General features: G+C 37.4%; 1 protein-coding gene and 1 long non-coding RNA gene across 6 annotated transcripts in view; one reads left to right on the top strand and one right to left on the bottom strand.

Moving 5' to 3' along the window:
- The window catches only part of LOC309666672, a 53,928-nt gene extending 30,020 nt beyond the window's left edge, over positions 1 to 23,908 (bottom strand). The window contains exons 1-2 of one of the 2 annotated variants that reach the window (XR_014267227.1): positions 23,835 to 23,908; positions 15,203 to 15,315 (exon numbers count right to left, since the gene is read on the bottom strand). This is a non-coding gene — a long non-coding RNA (uncharacterized lncRNA). Of the gene's footprint in view, positions 1 to 15,202; positions 16,304 to 23,834 lie in introns of those variants that run through there. The other variant, XR_014267228.1, reaches the window with a different exon arrangement.
- Positions 16,312 to 25,911, top strand: part of MEI4 (meiotic double-stranded break formation protein 4) — a 255,740-nt gene continuing 246,140 nt past the window's right edge. For all 4 annotated transcript variants that reach the window (XM_082474217.1, XM_082474218.1, XM_082474216.1 and 1 more), the window contains exon 1: positions 16,312 to 24,285. In XM_082474217.1, coding sequence (XP_082330343.1) covers positions 23,784 to 24,285 — 502 coding nt within the window. In that variant the 5' untranslated portion in view covers positions 16,312 to 23,783. The remainder of the gene's footprint in view (positions 24,286 to 25,911) is intronic.

The raw sequence follows: 25,911 nt of genomic DNA, 5'->3' as shown, positions 1-25,911 counted from the left end.
AGTGTTTTCCTACAGATGTGATCTTACATATATAAGACTGGGGTCATCCTACAAATAGCCTTGCCTGGAGACATGCTGAAAACCTTGTTACCTGAGCCAGATACCCCTCATCAATCCCAGAATTATTGTATGTGTGATATAGAGTCAGTCTTGAATGAACTTCCCATCGTTTATTACCAGCCTTCCTAGGCTAACAGAGTCTGGTCCAAGCAGATGCAAGAATTCCCAGGTATGGAACTAGAATGATGAACGTTTACCCAGAAGTCTCTGAGAGTTGTGCTACCAGACCTATTCTGCCACTGAATCCCAGAAAGGTTTGCTTTGAGGATTAAGTAGAATTAAATGAAACAGTGCAAGGAAAGTTCTTGATTCACAGGTGCTCAATGAAAAGTAAAATCATTATCTTTATGACTGCTATAATTTTGTGGTCCTTAAGGTAGCAGAGTGCAAAAACTTGATATTGAGGTCACTGGTGGAAATGGGAACCCACACTGACTACTTCTGGCCTAGCTGGTAGCAATGGCCTTATAAAAGATCAGAAATTAGGTCTCATGGTTGCCTCTAGAAGAGAATATTTAAAGGATGATTTCTACTTAACAGTCTTTGAACATGTATCCAGGAAAGAAATAATTGGAGCATAAAAATATCTGAATTGATTTAAGGAACAGAGCAAGATAAGACTAAAAGATATAGAAATATTCTTTAGGCCTCTGCAAAAGACTTTCAGAAATCTGTCTCTGGTCAAGTTAGTGATTTTTAGCATGTTCCTATGACCACTAAATTTTGTAAAGTGGATTTCTGAAAATCTTTTGGTTGGAACTAGTTTGAGAAACTGAGAGAAGAGGATTCAGGATTTCTTTACTCAGCATTTTAGTATGGAAAACTCAAAGGATGAAATGCTATATAGTCACACTTCATTTCTAAACTATCACAGCTACAGTTCAGAGTACTATGTGTTTACTTTGTATAAACCAGGCTAATTAACAGGATATGACTTGTTCTGTAGTTAAGAGTACTGTATATTTACTTGTGTAAACTGAGCTAATTAACAGTAAGTTATTCATAAGTTTTTCTCTAGAAGTTGCTGATACATGTTAAGGAAAACAATTGAAGTTAATCTTCACATATCACCTGTAAATTTTAAGATTATCTTTATTACTTTTCTTCTCATTAAATGGTCACAAACTGAAAATAACAAATCATTGTAAAATTAGAGGAAAACTAAGAAATTATGACATTTCTTAATCATGCTCATGATATAGTCCAAGAATGTGGAAAAGAAGATTGAGATTGCCATGTGAGAATTATTACAAATCTGCCCATAACGGAATAAAGTAGAGATAGGCAAAGCCACTTGGTGTTACATAAGGGGTCCCAGGCCAAAGTAAAAAAAAATGTGTCATTTGGAAGGAGGTGAACAAGCTAGGACAGCCGAAAATGAGGTGAGGTGGCAAACCCCCACTGGCTGTGCATGAGTCATTGCTGCCCAAAGACAGTATCCTGCCCAACTTTTCTGGTATCTCTGGCCTTATGACAAAAGCGTACCTGTTGTCAAGGCTATTATAGTACCTCTCCAACTTCCTTAAAACACCTACATGGTATGTTAGCAGGCTAGGTCACACCAATATATTTAAAAACATGCATGTTGATATTACCCTGAAATCATGATTACCAATCGCAATTTGACCCCAATACTGCCAGATACTCTTCCATGCTTCTCTAATCAGTTTACTCTTCCAATCTCTAAGGAAACTCTCTCCCATCTTCTTCAGTCCCTGCAAGCATCATGCCCCACCCCTTATCAATCACTTTCAGTGGATGAGCTTCCCTCACACTCCCCAACAAAAACAGAAGACATCAGAAATTTTCTCATCTTCCTATCACTTCATCCACAAATTTATCTGAACCTGTAACTATTTCAGGGGAAGGAGTCTTCTCTCTCAATCTTACAGGTGCAGGTCTTTCAGCCAGGGGTCAAATCTGTCATATATTTTTGGATTCCACCCTAATCTGTATTCTTAGGATTTTCGTTCCGTCAAGTATCCTGCTTCCTTTAAATCATTCTCTGAGGGCTCTACTGGGCCTTTCCTATCAACATTCAAATATGCTTTCTTTCAAATTAAAAACAATAAAAACAAATAAACAACAAATATATCCTTACACCATACCTCCTAGCAAGCCATCACCCTATCTTTCAACTTGCCTTCATAGCCAAACTTCTTAGATGCCATCTGTCTCCACTTCCTTGTTCTCCATTTATGCCTCGACATATTTTATCCCAACGTCTCCATTAAAAGCCCGCCTTTTAAAGTAAATACTGACTTCCACATTGTTCCATTTAAAGAAAATTTTAAAAAATGTTTTCATTGTAAGGAATGTTGCACCATTTAAAACAGCTGATGAATCTCTTCTTAAGACACCTTTCCCTTCACTCCTGTGACTCTCCACTCTCTTACCTCTCTGGTCTCTGTGTTTAGGCTCCTTGGGGTTTCTTCTTCTCCACTAAGACTTAGAAACAAACCAGGAGAAATGGGGTTAAAGTCTGAACTAAGTGAGACCAATTCCTACCACCAGCAACTGAGTGGAAGCCACTCCTGAGATGGAAAACATTAAAGGAGGAAACCTCTTAGGAATGAGAGGTAGAGCCCTTCAGGATGAATTCTGAACATGCTCGTTTTGAGTGCCTGTGAGACACCGAACACAGATGCTCGGTAGGCAGGTGGGAAAAGGGATTGTGGTTCAGAAACCAGACTGGAGAAGGATAAGTTGAGAATTTTTTGCTAGTAGATAATGTCTGAAAGCCTGAAATTAATAACATTATCTAGGGAATGTGTGCATAGTAGTGCATAGTTAGATGGTCTGATATCCAGTCCTAAGCAGTTCTAAATTACAAGGTTTTGTAAATGCTATTCAGAGCCTAGAAATGGGATAAGATCATCTAGGGAAAAATCTAAGGATTCTAAAGGTAAAGAAGCTAAGAATCAAGTGCTGGACTCAGCAAATTTTGAGAACTGACCAGAAAAGGAGGCTCTAGCAAGCAGACTGAGAGAAAGCAGTCAACGAGGTATGAATACATCTGGGAGATCGTAGGTTCAAGGATGACAAGAGAAGAAAGTGTTTAATTTGTGTGAAGAAGGGAGGGAGGGAGGGAGGGAGGGAGGAAGGAAGGAAGTAAGGAAGGAAGGAAAGGGAAAGACAGAAGGACAGAAAAGAGAGAAGGAGTACGGTTTTGATTTGTGTCCCCAGGAAAGATATGTTGAAGTCACAGTTCCTGGTACCCATCAATGTGACCTTATTGGGCAATAATAGGGTCTTTGCAGATGTAATCAAGTTTAGATGACGTGGATTATCGTGGGTACACAGAAGGGAAAATTTTGGACACAGACAGACACAGAGGGAAGACAGCCACGTGAATAAAAAGAGGAAGAAATTGGAGTGATAAAGCTGTAAACCAGTGAACTTCAAGGATTGCCCCAAGAATTGCTGGCAACCACCAAAAACTGGGGAAAGGCAAGGTAGGATCTCCTCCAGAGCCTTAAGAAGGAGCATGGCGCTGCAGACAACTAGATTTCAATATTCCAGCCTCCAGGACCGTGAAAAAATAAATTTCTGTTGTTTTAAGTCACTAAGCATGTGGTTATTTGTTAGGCAACATCAAGAAACTAATATAGCAATGAAAGAATGTCAAGTTGACATTTACAATGCATCCACATTAATATAAAATTTATCTTTGCAGGGAGGAATAAAAGTTTTTACTCAATTACTTGTATGCAATCTTGTATCATTTTTTCTAGTAACTGATTTTCTTCCAAAAACTTCAAAATCTCTTATGCTTTATGTGAACTTTAAAATGAAATTCCTTCCTTCAGTCCTTGTGACGAAACATATTGTAAACTAAACTATGTAAGTAACTCAGGTAGGAAAGCATGAACTCTCTATTCTCTCAATACTAAACACATTTTTTTCCTTTTGTACATCATTCATACCATGTTTCACAGACTTTATGAAGACCCATGTTTTTTGAAAGTGCTCAAGAAGTATTAAAGCATGAAATGATCTTATCAAAAATAACAATAATTATGGCTTTCTTTGATATCGCCTCTCATTTTCTGCATTCAGAAGGAACTAAAATTATGTGTAGTCACAGAAATGACTGGTTCTGAATACGAATGCTAGCAGAAAAAAACTGATTTACTTTTTAAAAGTTTATATCAAGAGCAATAGTCATTTTTTAAAAGTACTGTGTTTCTGATTATAAATGAAATGCATACCCATTCAATGCAATTTGGAAATCCGGATAAGGACGGAGAAGAAAGTGATGAACATTTACGATTCTTACCACTCAGAAAAAACTACTATTTTCATTAGAGTGTTTCTAGTATTTTATTCTATGCACATAATTTTTACAATGGTTTAGGTCATGTTGTATATTTCCTTTGGAGCCCTGGTTTTCATTTCCAATATTGCAATCTAAGAATTTTTCCATATCACAAAAAGATTTTGAAATCATTTTTAATGGTGCAATAATATTCTATGTCTTAGGGCTCTTGGATTTATTTAACCAATCTCGAGTGTAACACACTTAGGATTTTTTGCATTGTTCAACATGCTATGATGAGGGTACAAAAATACTTCAGTGCCCAGGTAGTATTTGATTATTTATTTAGATGTGGAATTACTGCATCAGTAATAATATGTTGAATGACAATTATATTAAATTAAAATTAGAATACATTTCAATTAAATATGATAAGGAAAAATATGAAATAATATAGCTATTATTTTGAGAAGCAAAGCAAATATGTATGTCCTACTGTTTTCCAGAATCAATGTTAGCCATTAGCTCTGATTAAAGAAGAATTTCTGTACAAAGGGCTAAGATATTCCCCTACCTCATCTCTGAATGGCAAGACAGAATATTCTGGAATTGACAGGCACTGATGAAATATTGTCACCTTCCATTAATTTAGGAAATATCATTGCACATGGAATTTTTCAGGAGCATGACAGTAAAATTACAATTGAAACTGGCTTTCCCTTCTCTTGCTACCAGAGTAGGCGCTCTGGTGAGATGCCTAAATTATTTGTGCAGGAGGAAATATGGATAGATGTATATAATTAAACTATGGACTTCCATATCCATTGAGGAGTATTTTTAATTATAATCCCTGAGTGATCACTTTGCAAACAACATAAGTTGTTTAATTTGAAGATGTATGAATGACCTTGGACAAATCACTTGACACTTTGGTTTCCTATGTGTAAAACAATTAAGATAATGATCTGTGAGAGGCAAATGGGAAAAATGTGAAAGCATAAACTTGTTTTTAAAGTTATCATTATTACCATTATAAACAAGTAACTGATTATCATCATTTGAATATTTAGGGTTTCCAGTTTTTGCAAATTTTATCTACTGTAATATTACATTCTAAAATGTGTCTTTTGATTTTTCCCCCAAATTCTTACATTAGAGGAAAGAAAGTGCCAATAACATATCAGTTTTACTTTGAAGTTCATAAAGTTTTTATGTGAAAAAAAATCACTGAAGCAGTACTTCAGGGATATTACATTCTGGGTTGCTGTTAATAACTTGTGTGGAGTATTGGAATATTCAACTAATATAGTATATTAAATCCATAATCACTGCCAGAGGGGTTGTCAGAGTGTTTTTTTCCCCATCAATCTAATAAAGTTAACCAAAAAGGGCTAAATTCATAAAACACCATAGACTGAACTTTCTAATCCCCTGTAAAAATATTGTTAAACAATTTAGTAGTTTGCTTTCAATCTGAAATAATAGAATACTTATCTGCTCTCTGGAAATTTTATTTAAGATGACAAGATTTAACATAAACTAGAATCCATAAATGAAGAAACATCTTCTGCAGAAAACTTTGATAACTTATGTGATTTGATCGATATAAACATAAAAAGAGTCTATTATACTGGCAAACAAACAATTATAATGTCTTTTTTTTCCAAAGAAAATTTTATCAGACAAGAAAGAAGTTATTGGTTTTTAATGGCAACTGTTATAGTGATAAAAACTTTTAAATAGGTGCTGTGTTGTTATAAAAAGATCATTAGTGGGGGCTTCCCTGGTGGCGTAGTGGTTGAGAATCTGCCTGCCAATGAAGGGGACACGGGTTCGAGCCCTGGTCTGGGAAGATCCCACATGCTGCGGAGCAACTAGGCCCATGAGCCACAACTACTGAGCCTGCACGTCTGGAGCCTGTGCTCCGCAACAAGAGAGGCCGCGATAGTGAGAGGCCCGCCCACCGCGATGAAGAGTGGCCCCCGCTTGCCACAACTAGAGAAAGCCCTCGCACAGAAACGAAGACCCAACACAGCCATAAGTAAGTAAATAAATAAATAAATGAAAGCTCCATGGAGACTTTGAAAAAAAAAAAAGATCATTAGTAACAAGTTTAACAAACAGTGATCCCAACTATTCTGATTTTGAATATCGTGACTTCAATTGTGACACAATTTTAAAACTCTTTCCCACAATCTTTGCCTTTCCTTTTTAATTTCTCTTGTTTACTCATCTCTGCTATTCTTTCCATTATTTAATCTGGATGTTTATTTTGTGACAGCTCATCTTCTAAACTGAAATTTTTAAACAGAATCTTTTAAAATGAAGCTTACAATTTTCTATCATTTGATTTGTTTTAATCACAATTGTACAGGGCCCACAATAATTCTACACTTCTAGATTTGACTTCTCCTTTCAGCTGTCAGATGAACAAGGTTGTATTTCTGACTGTCCATAAAGAAAAAAAAAATTCTACTTAGTTTCTCTTCTCATCTTTCCCACCCATTATTGTTACTGCCTTTAAGCAAGCAAATCAGGGGCCACCTTTAATCATTTTTCTTTCATCTCACTTGGCTAAATTTACTTTTCTCTTAGGGAAACTTCTGAAATCTATCCCTTTCTCCATGAAGCAATTGCTGGGAAAAGTTCACACATATTTTAATGTTACCGTTTTGTTTCTTGAAAATTTCTCCTTCATGCCATATATGCTATCAAACTTCAGGGTGGTTAAAATATCTATGTAAAAATAATGTTTCCCATTAAAGTAATCATTAATTCATTGCCAGTCAGTCTTTCAGATTGCATAACTATTGCATTCTTTTTCATTCCTACCTTGTTTTTAATTGTACTCTCACGATTCAATTTTTGTAATTAGTTTCTTTGTTTTGTTTTTCACAAAATTTTCTTTTTTTGTAGTATCTTTCTCTGGTTTTGGTATCAGGGTGATGGTGGCCTCCCAGAACGAATTCAGGAGTGTTTCTCCCTCTGCAATTTTTTGGAAGAATTTGAGAAGGATGGGTGTTAGCTCTTCTCTAAAGGTTTGATGGAGTTCACTTGTGAAGCCATCTGGTCCTGGACTCTTGTTTGTGGAAGATTTTTAATCACAGTTTCAATTTCATTACTTGTGATTGGACTGTTCATATTTTCTATTTCTTCCTGGTTCAGTCTTGGAAGGTTATACCTTTCTAAGAATTTGTCCATTTCTTCCAGGTTGTCCATTTTACTGGCATAGAGTTGCTTGTAGTAGTCTCTTAGGATGCTTTGTATTTCTGCGGTGTCTGTTGTAACTTCTCCTTTTTCATTTCTGATTTTATTGATTTGAGTCCTCTCCCTCTTTATCTTGATGAGCCTGGCTAAAGGTTTATCAATTTTGTTTATCTTCTCAAAGAATCAGCTTTTAGTTTTATTGATATTTGCTATTGCTTTCTTTGTTTCTATTTCATTTATTTCTGCTCTGATCTTTATGACTTCTTTCCTTCTACTAACTTCGGGTTTTGTTTGTTCTTCTTTCTCTAGCTCCTTTAGGTGTAAGTTTATATTGTTTATTTGAGATTTTTCTTATTTCCTGAGGTAGGCTTGTATTGCTCTAAATTTCCATCTTAGAACTGCTTTTGCTGCATCCCATAGGTTTTGGATCGTCGTGTTTTCATTGTCATTTGTCTCAGATATTTTTTGATTTCCTCTTTGATTTCTTCAGTGATCTCTTGGTTATTTAGTAACATAATGTTTAGCCTCCATGTGTTTGTGTTTTTTACATTTTTTCCCCTGTAACTGACTTCTAATCTCATAACATTGTGGTTAGAAAAGATACTTGATATGATTTCAATTTTCTTAAATTTACTGAGGCTTGATTGGTGACCCAAGATGTGATCTATCCTGGAGAATGTTCCATGTGCACTTGAGAAGAAAGTGTAATCTGATATATTTGGATGGGATCTCCTATAAACATCAATTAAATCTATCTGGTCTATTGTGTCATTTAAAGCTTGTGTTTCCTTACTAATTTTCTGTTTGGATGATCTGTCCATTGGTGTAAGTGAGGTGTTAAAGTTCCCCACTATTATTGTGTTACTATCAGTTTCCTCTTTTATAGCTGTTAGCAGTTGCCTTAGGTACTGAGGTGCTCCTATGTTGGATGCATATATATTTATAATTGTTATATCTTCTTCTTGGATTGATCTGTTGATCATTATGTACTGTCCTTCCTTGTCTCTTGTAACATTCTTCATTTTAAAGTCTATTTTATCTGATATGAGTATTGCTACTCCAGCTTTCTTTTGATTTCCATTTGCATGGAATATCTTTTTCCACCCCCTCACTTTCAGTCTGTATGTGTCCCTAGGTCTGAAGTGGGTCTCTTGTAGACAGCATATATATGGGTCTTGTTTCTGTATCCATTTAGTGAGCCTGTGTCTTCTGGTTGGACCATTTAATCCATTCACATTACGGTAATTATCGATATGTATGTTCCTATTACCATTTTCTTAATTGTTTGGGGTTTGTTTTTGTAGGTCCTTTTCTTCCCTTGTGGTCCCACTTAGAGAAGTTCCTTTAGCATTTGTTGTAGAGCTAGTTGGGTGGTGCTGAATTCTCTTAGCTTTTGCTTGTCTGTAAAGCTTTTGATTTGTCCATCGAATCTAAATGAGATCCTTGCCGGGTAGAGTAATCTTGGTTGTAGGTTCTTCCCTTTCATCACTTTAAATATGTCATGCCACTCCCTTCTGCCTTGTAGAGTTTCTGCTGAGAAATCAGCTGTTAACCTTATGGGAGTTCCATTGTATGTTATTTGTCGTTTTTCCCTTGTTGCTTTTAATAATTTTTTTTTGTCTTTAATTTTTATCAATTTGATTACTATGCGTCTCAGCATGTGTCGCCTTGGGTTTATCTGTCTGGTACTCTCTGCGCTTCCTGGACTTGGGTGGCTATTTCCTTTCCCATGTTGGGGAAGTTTTCGACTATAATCTCTTCAAATATTTTCTCGGGTCCTTTCTCTCTCTCTTCTCCTTCTGGGACCCCTATAATGTGAATGTTGTTGCATTTAATGTTGTCCCAGAGGTCTCTTAGGCCGTCTTCATTTCTTTTCATTCTTTGTTCTTTTATCTGTCCGCAGCAGTGAATTCCACCATTCTGTCTTCCAGGTCACTTATCCGTTCTTCTGCTTTTTATTCTGCTATTGATTCCTTCTAGTATATTTTTCATTTCAGTTATTGTATTGTTCATCTCTGTTTGTTTGTTCTTTAATTCTTCTAGGTCTTTGTTAAACATTTCTTGCATCTTCTCGATCTTTGCCTCCATTCTTTTTCCGAGGTCCTGGATCATCTTCGCTATCATTATTCTGAATTCTTTTTCTGGAAGGTTGCCTATCTCCACTTCATTTAGTTGTTTTTCTGGGGTTTTATCTTGTTCCTTCATCTGGTACATAGCCCTCTGCCTTTTTACCTCGTTTATCTTTCTGTGAATGTGGTTTTTGTTCCACAGGCTGCAGGATTGTAGTTCTTCTTGCTTCTGCTGTCTGCCCTCTGGTGGATGAGGCTATCTAAGAGCTATCATTAATTTTGAAATAGCAGTATTTTTACTGATGGAAAATATGCTTAAGTGACAGACTGGTAACATAGATTAAAAAGTGTTTATAATTATGTGCTTAGATGGCTAAAAACCTCGTCAATATATTAATTACATGTCAAAATTCCAAAAAAATATACATTGGGTTGCAGTTTGCCATTTTGCAGGTCATTCAGAGACTGTAAGTAAGGAATACTGATTGGTTTTGAGAGACATTTTCCACACACAAAATAAGGGTGTTGTTTGGAAAAGCAATGAATTTCAATGCATGAACATGGGATATGAAAATACAGGGCAGAGATATACATCGTATTAGTGCTGGGAATAAAAGTAGCATTGACTAGAATATGATCTTGTGTTCCTGGAACCTGACTGGTTCAACCTGATTTATGTAAAGCAATGTCTGGAAGGGTTTGTGGTATTGAGCGATCAACTCTTTGAAGGAATAAAACTTTTTTTTTTTTTAACCCACTATATCTAACATAGTGCCACATATTAAGCTTATAATTTGTTGAATCAATGAATAAAGAGGATTATAAAGTGAGGATCAAAAGCGCCAAATGACTTGTGAGGCAATAGAAGTAGCAGGAAAAAAAAGAAGAAGAAAGAAAAAAAAAGAAAGTGGGGGAAAAAAACAACAAAAAAAAAAACCTACCTGATTTTCAGACTCCAGTTAAGACATCTATTAGAACAAAATACCCAAGCGTGTCTTTTGTAAAAAGATAATAGACATAGACACTGAAAGTTCTGAAAAATCAGATATATTTCTATTATAAGGAGATAGGAAAAACTTGCCAGCAGAAAAATCTTTTGATTTAATTCAAACTATAATATTTTTCTTTTCACTTTCAAATTTCTCCTCATATGCTACTGCTCAAAAGTAGTCAGACTCCCTGAAAGTGTGCAGCATTTTTGTAACTGTATTCAAAGCCTTTGCTGCACTGAGGAAAAGTGACTCTCCCTTATTTTTTCTGGAGCTGAGCCACTGAATAGTATATTCTATTCTGAAAAGAAAAGAAATTTTAAAAATTCACATAAAATCATTATTTAAAGAATTTATTATTGAAAATTGAGGAGCATTAAATTATCTCAGCAATTTTTTAAAATTTCTACTAGAAAATGAATTCTGAGATTAAATCTTTCTGTATTATTTTTCCCTTGTATCTTTGGATTTCTTTTCTGCATGTAATGAATCATTTTGTGTGAGCCTTTTCACTTTTACTGTAACAAGGCAGCCAAACAGCCAAAGAGAATTGATTCAAACAGAAATGCATTCTTCTGCTCATATTCCTATTTTGAAGACAGAATACTGAGTGAAGAAAGTGCATTTTCTATTAATACTTGTTTTGATAAGCCAGTATGAATATATGTTGGGAATGGAAACCTGTATTATATCAAAAAAGCAGCATATCTGCTGTTTGATTATTAAATTTGTTAGAATTTGTAATGTGCTTATGACAATGTCTGGCCACAAAGCATGTGCTCTGTATGGATATGAAAATTAAAAATACGGACACAGTAGCAAAGTCATGAATGGTGGGTAATATGAGGCCTGAATTTTAAGGAATAACCACAAACTTCTAATCCTGGAATATACTAATCACACAAGAAAATATTATTTTTCATTACTTTTTACTTGATTCGGGAAGCAGTAAACAATAGTTTACTATATACTATCATTTATTTTTACTTCCATTTATAGAGGTATTTTTATTATTTTATTTTTTAATTTTTAGCAAAGCATTAGGTCTCTGAATTCTGTTCCAGGAGGAAAGGATGTCTTTGCACCTTTCCTCACTCCGTCATTAACAGAAACTCTGAGGACCAGTGAGTCTCAGAGCTGATTCTGCCTAAGAACCACATGGGGGGCTTCATAAATTGTAGCTCCCCAGGCCCAGCCTGAGATTTCAATTCAAGAGACCTGATACAGGCCCTGGGTTGTGCTTGTTGACAAACTCCATCAGGTACCCCTGATTCAGGGGGTTCACAACAGCACAGAACATTATTGCCATCCCCCTTTAAAGATGAGGCAATATGGCCAACAAACACATGAAAGAATGCTCAACATGATTAATCATTAGAGAAATGCAAATCAAAATTACAATGCGATATCATCTCACACTGGTCAGAATGGCCATCATCAAAAAATCTACAAACAATAAATGCTGGAGAGGGTGTGGAGAAAAGGGAACTCTCATACACTGTTGGTGGGAGTGTAAATTGATACAGCCACTATGGAGAACAGTATGGAGGTTCCTTAAAAAACTAAAAATAGAACTACCGTACGACCCAGCAATCCCACTACTGGGCATATACCCTGAGAAAACCATAATTCAAAAAGAGTCATGTACCACAATGTTCACTGCAGCTCTATTTACAATAGCCAGGACATGGAAGCAACCTGAGTGTCCATCGACAGATGAATGGATAAAGAAGATGTGGCACATATATACAATGGAATATTACTCAGCCATAAAAAGAAACGAAAGTGAGTTATTTGTAGTGAGGTGGATGGACCTAGAGACTGTCATACAGAGTGAAGTAAGTCAGAAAGAGAAAAACAAATACCATATGCTAACACATATATATGGAATCTAAAAAAAAAAAAAAATTGGTCATGAAGAACCTAGGGGCAGGACAGGAACAAAGATGCAGACCTACTAGAGAATGGACTTGAGGGCACAGGGAGGGGGAAGGGTAAGCTGGGACAAAGTGAGAGAGTGGTAGTGTATATATGGTAGTGTATATATATACACTACCAAATGTAAAATAGATAGCTAGTGGGAAGCAGTCGCATAGCACAGGGAGATCAGCTCGGTGCTTTGTGACCACCTAGAAGGGCGGGATAGGGAGGGTGGGAGGGAGGGAGAGGCAAGAGGGAAGAGATATGGGGATATATGTATATGTATAGCTGATTCACTTTGTTATAAAGTAGAAACTAACGCACCATTGTAAAGCAATTATACTGCAATAAAAATGTGAAAAAAAAAACCAAACAAAAAAATTCAACTGACAGAGATCATACTGTACTTGACTTTTCTGTTCTTTGCTACATTTATTTGTTGAGACAAACGTCTGTTCTTAGCCTTTTTATAATGGCTCTGTTAAAATATAACTGACACACAGTACACTGCACATACTTAAAGAACACAATTTAAGTTCTGAAATATGCATATACCCATGGAACTGCCAACACAATCAAGAAAGGGAACATATCCATCACTTGCAAGAGTTTTTATGCCTCATTCATAAAGCCCCCTTTTTTCCCCCACATTCCACCCCTCCACATCCCCAGGTGACCAATGATATGCTTTCTATCGTTATAGATGTGTTTGCAGTTTTCTAGAAATGTATATAAATGGATTCACACAGTGAGGAGGACTCTTTTGTCTGGCTTCTTTCACTCAGTGTAATTATTTTGAGAGTCACTCATATCTTTGTGGGTATCAGTAGCTGATCACTTTGCTTGCTGAGTAGTGTCTCGCTGTACGAGTTTAGCACAGCACGCTTATTCATTCGCCGGTTGATGGGTGCTCGAGGTCGTTACAGTTCTGTCTATTAAAAATAAACATGCTACGATGATCCATGTAAAAAAAAATTATAATAATAAAGATGAGGCAATATGGAAACCTGGACTGGTTAAAGCGCACGATTAAAAGTAACACAGTTAATTGTTGAAAAGTTAAAATAATACATGCTGAATGCAGCTGGCTTTCTTTGCACAATTAGAAATTTAATTGGAATTTCAGTGCTCTCCACAGGACCAAGGGTATGGGTCCAGTTTTAAAATTGCCCCGAACAGGCTCTTACCCTTAAATCTTTGTTCTTGACTTTGTTCTTCAATCTACTCTGGTTACTCTGAACCTCATTTTGTGTATCTCAGTTCAATTTAGCAAATATTTACTAACCACCTACAATGTGCAGGACACCACCCTAAAACATATACTTATTTTGTCTTTGCTTTTTACGTTTTAATGGAAACGTTTTTCTTTGACTATTTATATTTTGTCTTAATTTACAAATGAGGGAATTATAGCTTATCCATTTTGATATTAAAAGTGACTAGTTATATAATCATATTTCACCTTTAACAATCTCTGTATTTTAGATTGATTAAGTAAATTAATTAGCTACTTAGGTGATATATAACCTTAATGTGTTATGAATATTTAATACAGCAATTTTTCTGTTCGTAGTTGTAATATGCCTCTGGCGATAATTTCTGAAGTACAGAACATTTGTACCTAATTTCTCTTCTGTTGTTCTGTTCTAAATTTAGAAATAATATTTCAAATCCAGATTTCGAAAATAAGTTGGGCTTGTGGACATAATAAACAAAAATCACAATCAAATGTGTTCCCCAGAAAACTTAAGTTGAATATCATAGATGGCCTGAAAATAGGGATGATATTACCTACCATCTCCGCTGGTTCACATACATTCACCCTGACACATACTCATGTGCCACTGATGGCTCTAATGAACAAGCACCATAATCACTCTGTAGGCAATCCTGAGCATAGTAAAGATATTAACATGCCTTATTTATCTGTTTATAATAGTTAACATATTGGACATTTTCTGTGTGCCAGACTCTTTGCTGTGTGCTTCAAGTGAATTAAGTATCTTTTACTTTTCACAATAAACCTATTATCATCTTCATTTTATAGATATGAAAACTGAGAGTTGGAAAAGTTAAGTTTTTAAGGTGACACAGCCAGTAAGTAGAAAAGCTGGCATTGGAGTTGAAGTTGTCTGACTCTAGAATTTGCACTTTTAACCACAGTGTTGAAAAGCTCCAGTACTTTTGAAACTCTTAACTCATTTAGGGGGATGAACACTTAATTGGACAGAAGATCTATGTGCCTCAAGCTTAAAGCAGGATTGAATTTCAAGAAGGATTTTCCATATTTCCCTTACTGTTCTCTTAAAGCCTTTCTCTCCTATTAATCATATCTTAAATATATTTGGATGAGAATTAACATAATGAACACAGAATAAAAGAGTTGTTAATATCATAACTTTCTCTTACCATCCTCTTCAACCTCCACTGCCATTTCCTCTTATTTTTTATTAAAAAACCTGAGGGACTTTATTACTTTATATTGGGAATCACTCCATTTTACTTCATCAGAATATTTTGAATGGAAATTAGACATTTTTGAAAGACAGAACTCTTACTTGAAGCAGCATATTGACATATTAATATTCGCACAGATTTGATTTTAAAAGTAGTTTCCAGAATATTCTTACTCCTTCTTAATTCTAAGACACACGCATAAAGATTTCAATGAACATTTTTGTATGGTTTACCCCTCTCACCTCTAGAGACGCTGGAGTAAAGATGTAAAACAGGGATCACAGCCAAGGCTCGTTCGTATCCCACGTCACTCAGAACTGGAAGAGACCATTATGGATGGCAGAGGCTTCTTTTCCTAATGAACAAAGACATGGCGACTCTATGAAGTGTTAGCACAGAACAATTTATAAATGAAGTTTTAGCTCTTCCAAATACATTTTCACACTGTTGCTGCATCTGTCCCATCAAACCAAGAGACAAACAAAAGGAGAGGATTTGCTTGAGGATGGATTTAAGCTAGAGTAAGAAAAGGATGGAGACAATAAGCCTCTTATGAGTCTACCGTGAAGGCAAACACTCACCTCCAGCTGGGATTTTAAAATTTGTTTATCTGGATGAGGCATTAGACAGTATAGAAAGCAATCCTCAATAGCATAGCATTTCTAAAAGATAATCAAGTAGTGAAATCATTGCGGACAAAGAGCTTTAGTTATCTCAAGATACAGTATCAGATCTTCAGTTTTAACTCTTAAAATGAATTATTATTTGTGGACAAAAGCTACTGATTTTCAGCCTGAGGAGTACAACTTGAAAGGACAGGTAAGAATTAGAATAAATAAAAATACTATAATTTCTGAAGAGCATACAAAAGGCCAAAGGTCTTTTCACAATAAACAACTGGAGACAGCTTTTCCAGCAGGGAGTTAAGTAGCATATAGGTAAGAAAAGGAATATTCAGTTGTTATTAATCTACCAGCACAGCTCAGTTTATTTTGATAATGTATATCAGGGATATTAACTGGAAAGTGTTTTTGTTTGTTTTAAAGAGGTAGCAATTAAAAATTACCAGTAGATCTACTTTGATACACATCCTGGTACACCAGACCCCATTAGTCCTGGGATCTGAGGCCGGGCACTTTTTTCCCAAAACACTGTTTATCCTCCCTTGTCATAACTTTACTCATCTTATCAGAATTCACCTTTGACATTACGTCTTCTAAAAAGCCACTCCTAACTCCCTCCCCTAAGTAAGTCTGGTGTCTGTTCCCATATTTCCCACAGCATCCAGTGCTGGCCATCATTAAAACACGCACTGCCCTGCGATGTTTGTTAACTGTGTCCCCGAGACGTCCTTAATGGCAATTTCTACATTCTTTGCCCAGTGTTTTGCATGGCACCTCATAGGAGTCTAGCCAGCATGGGCCACCAAGAAATGAATACAGGGTTTTCAGTCTCTCCAAGGCCCCCTGGCAAGTTATATATTCGAGGAGCAGCTAAGGCAGCCTGATTCTTGTAAGCGATATACCAAACACTTGAAGATAAGTAACAAATTGAACGTACTTAAATTCTATACACAATCCGTATTATACATTTATCCATTTTTCTTAATAAGGTCATATGTGACATTTTTTTAAACAGGGAGTGCAGAAATACTTTTTATTTTTTCTAGAAAAATGGTGGGAAATGTGGAGGTTATGCAGAAAGATAAATGACAATTTCAGAAATTGAAAATTAATAATATGGTCTGGGCACAATTACAATTTCAGGGCTGAGAGGAATTTCTGAGGTCATCTTGCCCAAATCCTTCCTTTTACAGAGAGGTAAAGAGATTTTACCAGGGTCACAGTGCAATAAATGGCAGAATACAGATGAAATCCCAGGTGCTCTGACTCTAAATCCACTGTCTGTTTCAGGATATCACAGATCCCGTCAACAGTGAAAGTAGAAACTGCATGTTTCTGGCTCCAAGTTAGCAATAGGAATAACAGATGTTTATTGCTTTAAGTAGAAAATGTCTGTCGCCATTTGTGACACAAATTCCTTCTGCTGTAATAAGGCAATACCATTAGAATCACATGAATAACCCTTTATCCCTTTATACAAGATCATTTGCTGGATAACTAGTAGAATACAAAGGAATATGATTTTAGGGTACAGTTAGTCTCACAGTTTGTCAGGAGATACAACTGTGGTTCACTTGGCACTGAAGGTGCGTCATCAGAAAGTCTGGCCTGAACTAAGTCTTTGAACATAGACAAAAGTCAACAAATCTCAGTGTGTGTGTTATGTGTGTGTGTGGTACAGGGAGGGGCGTGGGGAGCTAGAGGGGTATTTGCTTCAGCTGGAAGGAATAAACCTGAGGCTGAAAGTGACTACTCAGAGGGTAAAGGAGTGTCTGAAATGGGTTGGAGCCTTGGTTTTGCTACTTAAAATGCTTGGGTGACTCTGTGAATGTTCCTCACCTTCTGTGATTTGTTAATGGAGGGAAAAGAAAATAGGAATACTTATCTCCTAGAGTTGTGGTGAGATTTACATGAGAAGAGGCATGCAAAGACCTCAGCAAAGAGTGAGGCATCAATAAACAATAGATATTGTGGTTACTTGTCATTGTGTGCACATTTCAGATGTGCAGCTTAAACAGCCTTGGCTGAGGTCTGTACCCAAATAAACACTCAACAAACAGAAGTCGAAGCAGAAACTAATGTATAAAATTTGTCTTCAACACATCATAACTGTGTAGATTCTTTCTCTTCTCTTGGGCTGCATGTCATATAAAAAATTTGATACTGTTGGTTATGTAAACTTCTCTTTGAATAAAAACTGGATTTTGGATAATCTTTACACAGCTCTTTAAAATTTACATTTTGAGGACACTATTGATAAATGGAATATTGCCTGCCGTATCAGTAAACAAAGGATGTCACAGTCATCAGCGATTGCAGCCCTCCAACGTAAGCCAGTGAGCCCTGAGGATTCCCAGGAAGGAAAGAATACCTGCCATCTAGCCGCCATCAGACTGCAGCCACGCCCTACGGTGAGCCCTGAGGAAACTCAGGATGTGAAAACACAGGATACTGGCCCCAGATAGCTGAGGTGCCTATCAAAGGAATAATTTCAGTGAGGCCAGACTCTTGCATCTTCCCAAACTGAGAAAAGCGCTAAATTCCTTAATTTGACATATCAGGTTTTTTTTAAATTAACAATAATCTTCTGACGTTCGGAAGACCTGCCCTTTGTTGCAAAACTTCTTTATAACCTGGCTCCCCCTCACCTCCTTGGAGCAGCTCTCTCAGGGTTACTTGAGATGCTGCCTCCTGGGCTCGAAGTCCTAAAAACTTCCGCCAAATAAAACATAACTCTCAACTTTTGGGTTGTGAATAATTTTTTAGTTGACACTACAGAGAAGGTTATTTTGCCTGGTTGGAATATCTTTTCAATTTCTATCGCACCTTTCTATAATAAACCTTATTTAAAAAGATGTGCTCAAAGGCAGTGGTTTTCTATGTGATTTTGGGAGGCTCAGTGCATAGGAAAGTGTTTGGGAAAAAGTCTATTGGAAAATTTGTGTTCTGTTAGGAGACCCAAATTTACTTATGAATTCTTGTTACTGAGGATAAAAGTAGTTGAGGGTTTTCCTATGCAGAGTAGTTGCTATAATCCTTTGCTAATGGTCAGAGAAACACAGCAATATGAACTACAGTCATCTATTTACTTTTATATTTGAGTTGCTAAAAAAAATCAGTATGCAAGGGAGATCAGAATTCAGGTAGTAACATTAGCTAATACTTAAGTAAAACTTAGTGTGTGCGAAAGACTTGTGAATGAAAAATATCGCCTGCTATATCCGTAAGCAAAGGATGTTGCAGCCATCAAGCCTGACGATGAGCCCTGAGGACACTCAGGGTGAGAAAGCACAGGATACTGGCCCCAGACAGCTGAGGTGCGTATCAAAGGAATGATTTCAGACAGCCCAGACTCTTGCATCTTCCCATACACAGAAAAGTGCTAAATTCCATAACTTGAGATGTCTGTCTCTCCTTAATTAGCAGTAATCTTTTGATGTTCCGAATAGCTGGACTTTGTTGCAAAAACTCCTCTGTATCCTGGCTCCCCCTTCACCCGACACCTGCCTCTTCAGAGCCGTCCCTCAGAGCTACCTGAGATGCTGTGTCCCGGGCTTAAGTCCTCAGTTTTGTCCACGGAATAACACATAACTCTCAGCTTTTAGGTTGTGCATTTTTTTCAGTCGACAGACTGAACTGTTATGTATAAATTATATCATTTAATATGAGTGCAACTGTCATCATCTCCATTTTATAGGTTAGGGAATTGAAATCTTAAAAGTCAAGCAATTTATCCTGTGTCACTTGCTAAGAAGAGGTAAAACTAGGAGCTGAAAACAAGCAGTCTTAGTTCAGAGCCATGCCCATAATCACTACACTCTATGCCTCCTATCAATGTTAAAAGAAAAAAAAAAAAGACAAATTCATCTCAGTTAAGGATAAAACAGATGTATTGTTAGATAAAACAATATGAGATGGGCTTTCCTCTATTCCTCAGTATTTTTAATACCTATCTTTCTGACTCAGGCGGTTTTCATTTCTTACTGTGGCATCTCCATGGTCAGATCCACACTCTTCCCACTAGTAGATTTGCCACTGCTGTGCATTTTTTCTTCCCTGAATATGACTGTTTTCAGGTAATCTTAATGTTCCTTTCTCTAACATAGTATTTTATCCAGGCTGTTTGACACAGATGAATACTTCTGTTATTAAATAAGACCAAAATATTGTCACTTTAAAATGTTACCATTACTAAATTAATTTTGTTTGCATTTTTAATGGTTGACCTTACCAGAATTCATTCTCAGTGTTTCTTGATATTTCTGCCTAATTCCTATATTTCTTTTATATAAAATTAATGCTTTGAAAGTACAGTACATTTTTTTCATAGCACCTATTTTGCCTTAACGTTCTTTGTTAGCATTTGTTAGTCTTTCAGAAAATCACAATGAATCTGCAGCAACTGAGCAGTCTGCACTTCTGCAAGCTCTCTTTCATCTCCCCAGAACGCTTTCTATATATAGTGCCTCTAAAACCCCTTTTCCAAATTGTTAACATACCTAAGTGATTTCCAAGATGAGCCCAAGCTTCTTTTTTACTTGAATACTTAATAGAGTACCTTTGTTTCCTAACAGACCTAAAATGCCTTCTGTCCTGTTTAGAATTCTGGTGGATTAGTCTAATTTATTCTGTGTATCTTTTCATTAATTAAAGTGATAAAACTGTGAAACTTTTCATCTAAAAAAAGCACAAAAATTCACTAATGTGCTGCTCTGAGAAGATAAAATATGCTAAAAATTGAGTTTACAATCACATAAATTAGGAAATAGTTTTCATATGAAAAAAAATTATTCACTTTACAAATAGATTTTTATTTTTTGGTATATTTGTTTTAAAACCGAAGATTCTCTATAAATCCTAAATAAAAATCTCCTAAAAAATACTTTAAAAATTCTTCTCAAATACAAATAGTTAGGTAAGGTAGCATACTTTAATTTGGGGAATAATTATTTTTACAGTATGTCATTTCAGGTAGATTGAAAAGAGATGTAATTCATAGATACAAAAGCTTCCTTTCCTCAGCCTTGTTCTCAATTTTTCCTCTTTTCTAGAATTCTAAACTTTGAGATTCAAAATTAAGTGCTTTTAAAAAACATACTTTTTATTTTTTCATGCATTTGATGTAGTTTAATGGTGCTAAACACTTGGAAACTTTTATGGATTTTACTCTTAAAGCAAAGATAACAACCATATTGACAAAGGTGGAGGAAAAGTTGCAAGATGCCATCTGGACTATACTAATAATTATATACACCACAGAAGAAATTACTAATTTTGTGTTAAGAGTAATTGAACTATTAAAGATAATGCTATGTAGGATTCTGTGGAATATTAATTCTAATGATCATGAGATCATAATCTGCTGAAAATTATGTTATGCTGTTAGATCAACTTGAAGAAAATGTGGGCGAAGGAAGAGTGAGTGTTGACAAATATGGATATGAAATTAAAGCAGGTGTGAAGGTGATCAGGCAGAAGCCTAACCAAGAGATTTAGGTCCAAGAAGTCTGATGAACGGTTAAAAGCATTGTAGAGCTTGCTGCCTCAGATACCACTGAGAATATTAAGATACTAGCGGATGGAACACTCTGTATAGGGACTGAAATGAAAGGGCAGCAGCTAAAGAGAATGCATCTGACTTCCTGGATGTGCTAGAGTGAAGGCATTAAGTTTAGGCACTTTGGAGTAAGATGGAGTGAGGTGGGAGTCTAGCTCCACCATCTATTAACTCAATGTCCTTGGATGAGTTAACCAATCTAAATTTTAGTTTCAGTTTCTTCCTTGTAAAATAAGACTGGAAAACAGTACTTGACCTCTAAAAATTTTGTGAGGATTAAGTAAATGAGACAATCCATGATTAACTGGCACAGTGTGTTCAGTGTTTGCTAGTCATTATCTTGACTGTAAAATCTGGCTCCCTTACTACATGGTGAGATCATTGAGAACAAGGACTTTCTTATTTATACTTAGGACCTAACATAATAAATGTTTCTTGAACTACTGAATTGAATCCAGAGCTAATAATTTTCTCCTGTGTAAATAGGTGTTGGCCTAGGAATTACTGATGAAGTTTCTCTGTTTCTTGATAGAACAGTTTGCTACCATTTTCACAATTTTATTTTTTAAAATAATGCAAATCTTTTTTTAAACAAATAACATTTTTAACTTTCAAAAATATAATTTACATTCTCCTTTGACATTTTATCAGATATTCTACTCTCTGTTCTTTGAGGTTAAAACAGCCATTTTAAAATTAGTGTTGTTCCTTGATTACATTTTTTACACTTATTTTATCCATTTAACTTTTTAGATTTATATTAAACTGTCTAATAATAACTTAGTATTCTTCTCCATCTAAGGTTTTATATTTTGCACAGAAGTAAACCATTTTTCCTTTGCGCTTTTATTTGGACCCTGAAAATTTGTGGGTACCATTAACAATTTCCTTGTCTATAAACAGATTGGCAATCAATGAAATTGCTGTCTTGAAACCTTACATGAGAGAAGCATGATTTTCTAAGACATTCTATTCTGCCTGTCTACTCAAGCCCCCTTCAAATATTCTGCATTTAAGTGCAATGAACAAGAAGAAGACCGAGAAGCCCCTAGGTGCATCTTTGCACATTTTCACCTTCCTTTGGTCTTTATAAACTCCTTTAGCAAAGTTGTTTGGGCCCTAGTACACACAGCCAGATCACAATATTTTTAGAAAAGTAGTCTCTGAAAGGCACAAATTAAATATTTTAAGATACTGGGAATCCACTTATTTCTTTATTCACCAAACATTTAATGATGACTTATAATACATTTCCACCAGGGATGACTAAGACAAAAACTAGTATGAAAACTTGTACAGTTTTCATGGAAGTTATTTTCCACTATACATTTTCATAAAATCCATAACTACTCCATCTTCAGAAGCTAAAAAAAACTGTAAATGTTTCTCAGGTTAATAGATATTTTACTCACGGTTTGATGAGAAAGGGTAAGACTTTAAAACTGACTCTAGGGGCTTCCCTGGTGGCACAGTGGTTGAGAATCTGCCTGCCAATGCAGGGGACACGGGTTCCAGCCCTGGTCTGGGAAGATCCCACATGCCACGGAGCAACGGGGTCCGTGAGCCACAGCTACTGAGCCTGCGCGTCTGGAGCCTGTGCTCCGCAACAAGAGAGGCCGCGATAGTGAGAGGCCCGCGCACCGCGATGAAGAGTGGCCCCCGCTCGCCGCAACTAGAGAAAGCCCTCGCAGAGAAACGAAGACCCAACACAGCCAAAAATAAATAAATAAATTTATAAAAAAAAGAAACTGACTCTGCAGTTTTCCAATAGGGTTTCAGTGCTTGCACTATATTTTGATAGTTTGTTTACCCATTTGTTTTAATTACCAGACTGTGCAGTTGTAAAGGGCAATAATTATGCCTCAGTGCCTGGCACATAATAGTTCAATGCAATTTGCATAATGAATGAATGAGTGGAATTGAAACGCCTTTCGCACACGCATCAACACTGACAAGTTTGCAACACTTCCCCTATGTGACCCTAGATTATGTCTGCGATCAATGCACTGTGACTGGATTTACATTTCTGCAAAAGAACAGCAAATACATATTCGAAGTTCGAAATCCCCCCTCCCCCACTAGAATCATTACAGTAAACCATTAATCTAGTATTCACTAATTTGTAGTTCAAGATAATTCTGTCTTGGCTTACCTGAAATTTATCTCTTCAGGATTAATGAAGAATGCTATAGTAAACAAATTACAATGGACTTAAAATCATTGATTCTCTTTAATGGGCAGATGGCTAGAGCAATGATGCTTAACATTTTAAAGAAATTTACAATAATGTATCGGATGCAAATGGATGTCTTAATAAAGAAGGTTCATCCATTTAGTAAAATAAGCCAAACAGATCTTCACGTAGACATGCTCTGTATTTTATTCTATAACTATATGCGGAGACTTCCACCCAAGAGCAACCAAGTGTGTAACACTAAAGAAACCTACTGAGAATCTCTCCTCAGGAGAAGAATTTTTGAACGACGAAAGGCAAGAAAAAAAAAAAAAAAAAGACAATATAGATAAAAAATACGATGTGAAAGGTGAAAAGTGAGCAAAATCACTCTATAATAATCACATTTTTTTGGGAAGAAACCCAAGTTTAATTCCACTTCTGCAAAAAGAAAAGTCGTTTTAGAATTCATGCCGTCTTTAGTCGTCGAAGTTCCCCCGCCCCCAGTGGAATCACTGCACCTCTTTCCAGAAGTCTCGCAGAGGACTTTTCCCTTCTTTTTCCGGCCTTCCTTGGAGGCTCCGAGTTCCCCTTCCGGCTATAAAGCCGAGGGGGCGCCCTCCTGGGGAAAGCGCCTGGCTTCTCCTCTTCCCTGGCCTTCGCAGCGCGGGCCCTCGGCCGGGCGGGCCTGCTCCCACCCCGGCAGGAGGCGCGCTCTCCGCCGCGAGCCGGCCCCTCGGAGCCGCAGCCCCGGCGCCGACGGGCGAGCGCGCCGCGGGGCCTTGTGGGGCGCGTGGCCAGGCCCTCCCCGCCTGCTGCCAGAGGGCGGAAGCGGGCGCCGGGCGGCGTTCTCACTCCGGCCGGGGAGCCGCCGCCCGGGAATGGCGCACAGCTCTCGCCCCCGCGCCCCTCTCCCCGCCTGCACCGGCTGCCCGCCGGGGGTGCCCTCCCTCCTCTGCGGGAGCCCAGAAGGTAGGTGGCGAGGCGCCCCCTCACCCCTGGCGCGTGGCGTGGGCTCCCACCCGAGTTCGCGCCGTTCACAGAGCCGCGCGGAGCTCCGCACATACCGTGGGCGTCTCTCTCTACCTAATCAAGTCGATCGCCTGTGCGCCGGAGCTTCTGGAGTTAGACTCAGGCCTGGGCCCCCAAGGTGGTGGGTTTCTGGGGTGTGTTCCAGCTTCCGGGCGGGTTCCAGCCTGGCTTGACCACCAAGATGGCTCCTTCCTGGGGAAGGAGAGGCTTGTGCATGGAGACCATTGGTGGCTCGTTTAAGGAGCCCCCATTGCATTGGAGGAACGGTGTAAAGTGCCGGAGGCGTCAAAGACGGGACGCTCATGGCCTCTTCGCTCAAGGACCTCGCAGGCCTGGGCTAGAGATGGATGTAGAGATAGGAGACATTCGCGGACCGGGTGGGATTGCAGTAGGAGGTTCAGATAAAATGCTGTGGGGCAGAGAGGCTTCCTGGAGACGATGGCACCTTAACGGAAGCCTAAGTACCAGGTATTCGGGAAATAGGGGCGGAAGTGGGGACTCTATTACAGATGAAACGGAGGGTTAAGAGTAAAGGCAAGAAGCATGGAGAAAACCATGTTTTAGTGTAACTACAATGTCGAAAGTGGCGGGAAATAAGGTGGGAACGTGGTTTGTACCGAATTATGAAAGGCTTTTTATTATGGAAGTGCAGAAACACATTTTGGACTTGCGTTCCATCAGGATTCGTAGATTATAAAGACACCGTTGTTTAATATTCACAAAATGCTCATCATGTAGAAAAAACCCAGGATAACATAGACTGTGTTCATGAGCGGGATGTATTTTTCAAAAGCAATATTTGTGTCTAATTACACACACATTGATGACTTTCTTGGGATTGTTTGTATTGCCTTTTTTCTACTTAAAATCGAGAGATTTACAATGTATCATGTGGTTGCAATGAGACGCAGTCACTTGGCGGAGAATTGTGTGTTGTTATCTACCATTCTACTTGTTTTTATTTGTGAAGACTTACTGCTTTAGAAGGGTTTTAGATCACGTGCAATAAAGAGCCTTTGTAATTTGGAAGATGCATAATCCGGATGACTTTCAGAGCAGGGAAATAGACCACAGATGACAAAATTCAGAAGTAAAATTTGGGAATGAAGGTCAGGAGCACAAATTGATGACTCTGAGTAAGGGTTTTTTTTCTATTTTTCTTGGGTGATGGTGGGAATACCAGTATTTGGAACCAGCTTTCCAAAACCTGTATTTTGGAGGCCTTGTTAAGATTTAGAAAACGTTACCTTAAATATGTTTTGACATATGTAAAGGTGTTACAAGCCCACTGGATATTGTGGTGAAGATCAGACTGAATACTTTAACTCTTTCGTGGGGCCTGTGTATGTCATATGTACATTAAACTCTGCTGTCCAAAGGCACTTGAAGCTGAGGGTCAGAGTCACAACTTAATAGAACCAGTTAAATTACTTTGGAGCATTATTGAGGTGAACATATGACTTCACTGTGCAGAATGGATTGGAGGGAGCTGAGAGGTCTGGCAGCAGCCTGATGTGGTCATAAAGACAAGAGGTGTTAATGGTTTGAGGGAAAAAGTAGACACGT

This window comes from Balaenoptera physalus, assembly GCF_965194825.1.
Source record: "Balaenoptera physalus genome assembly, chromosome: 9".
NCBI lineage: Eukaryota > Metazoa > Chordata > Mammalia > Artiodactyla > Balaenopteridae > Balaenoptera > Balaenoptera physalus.
This window is presented reverse-complemented; position numbering and strand designations above follow the sequence as displayed.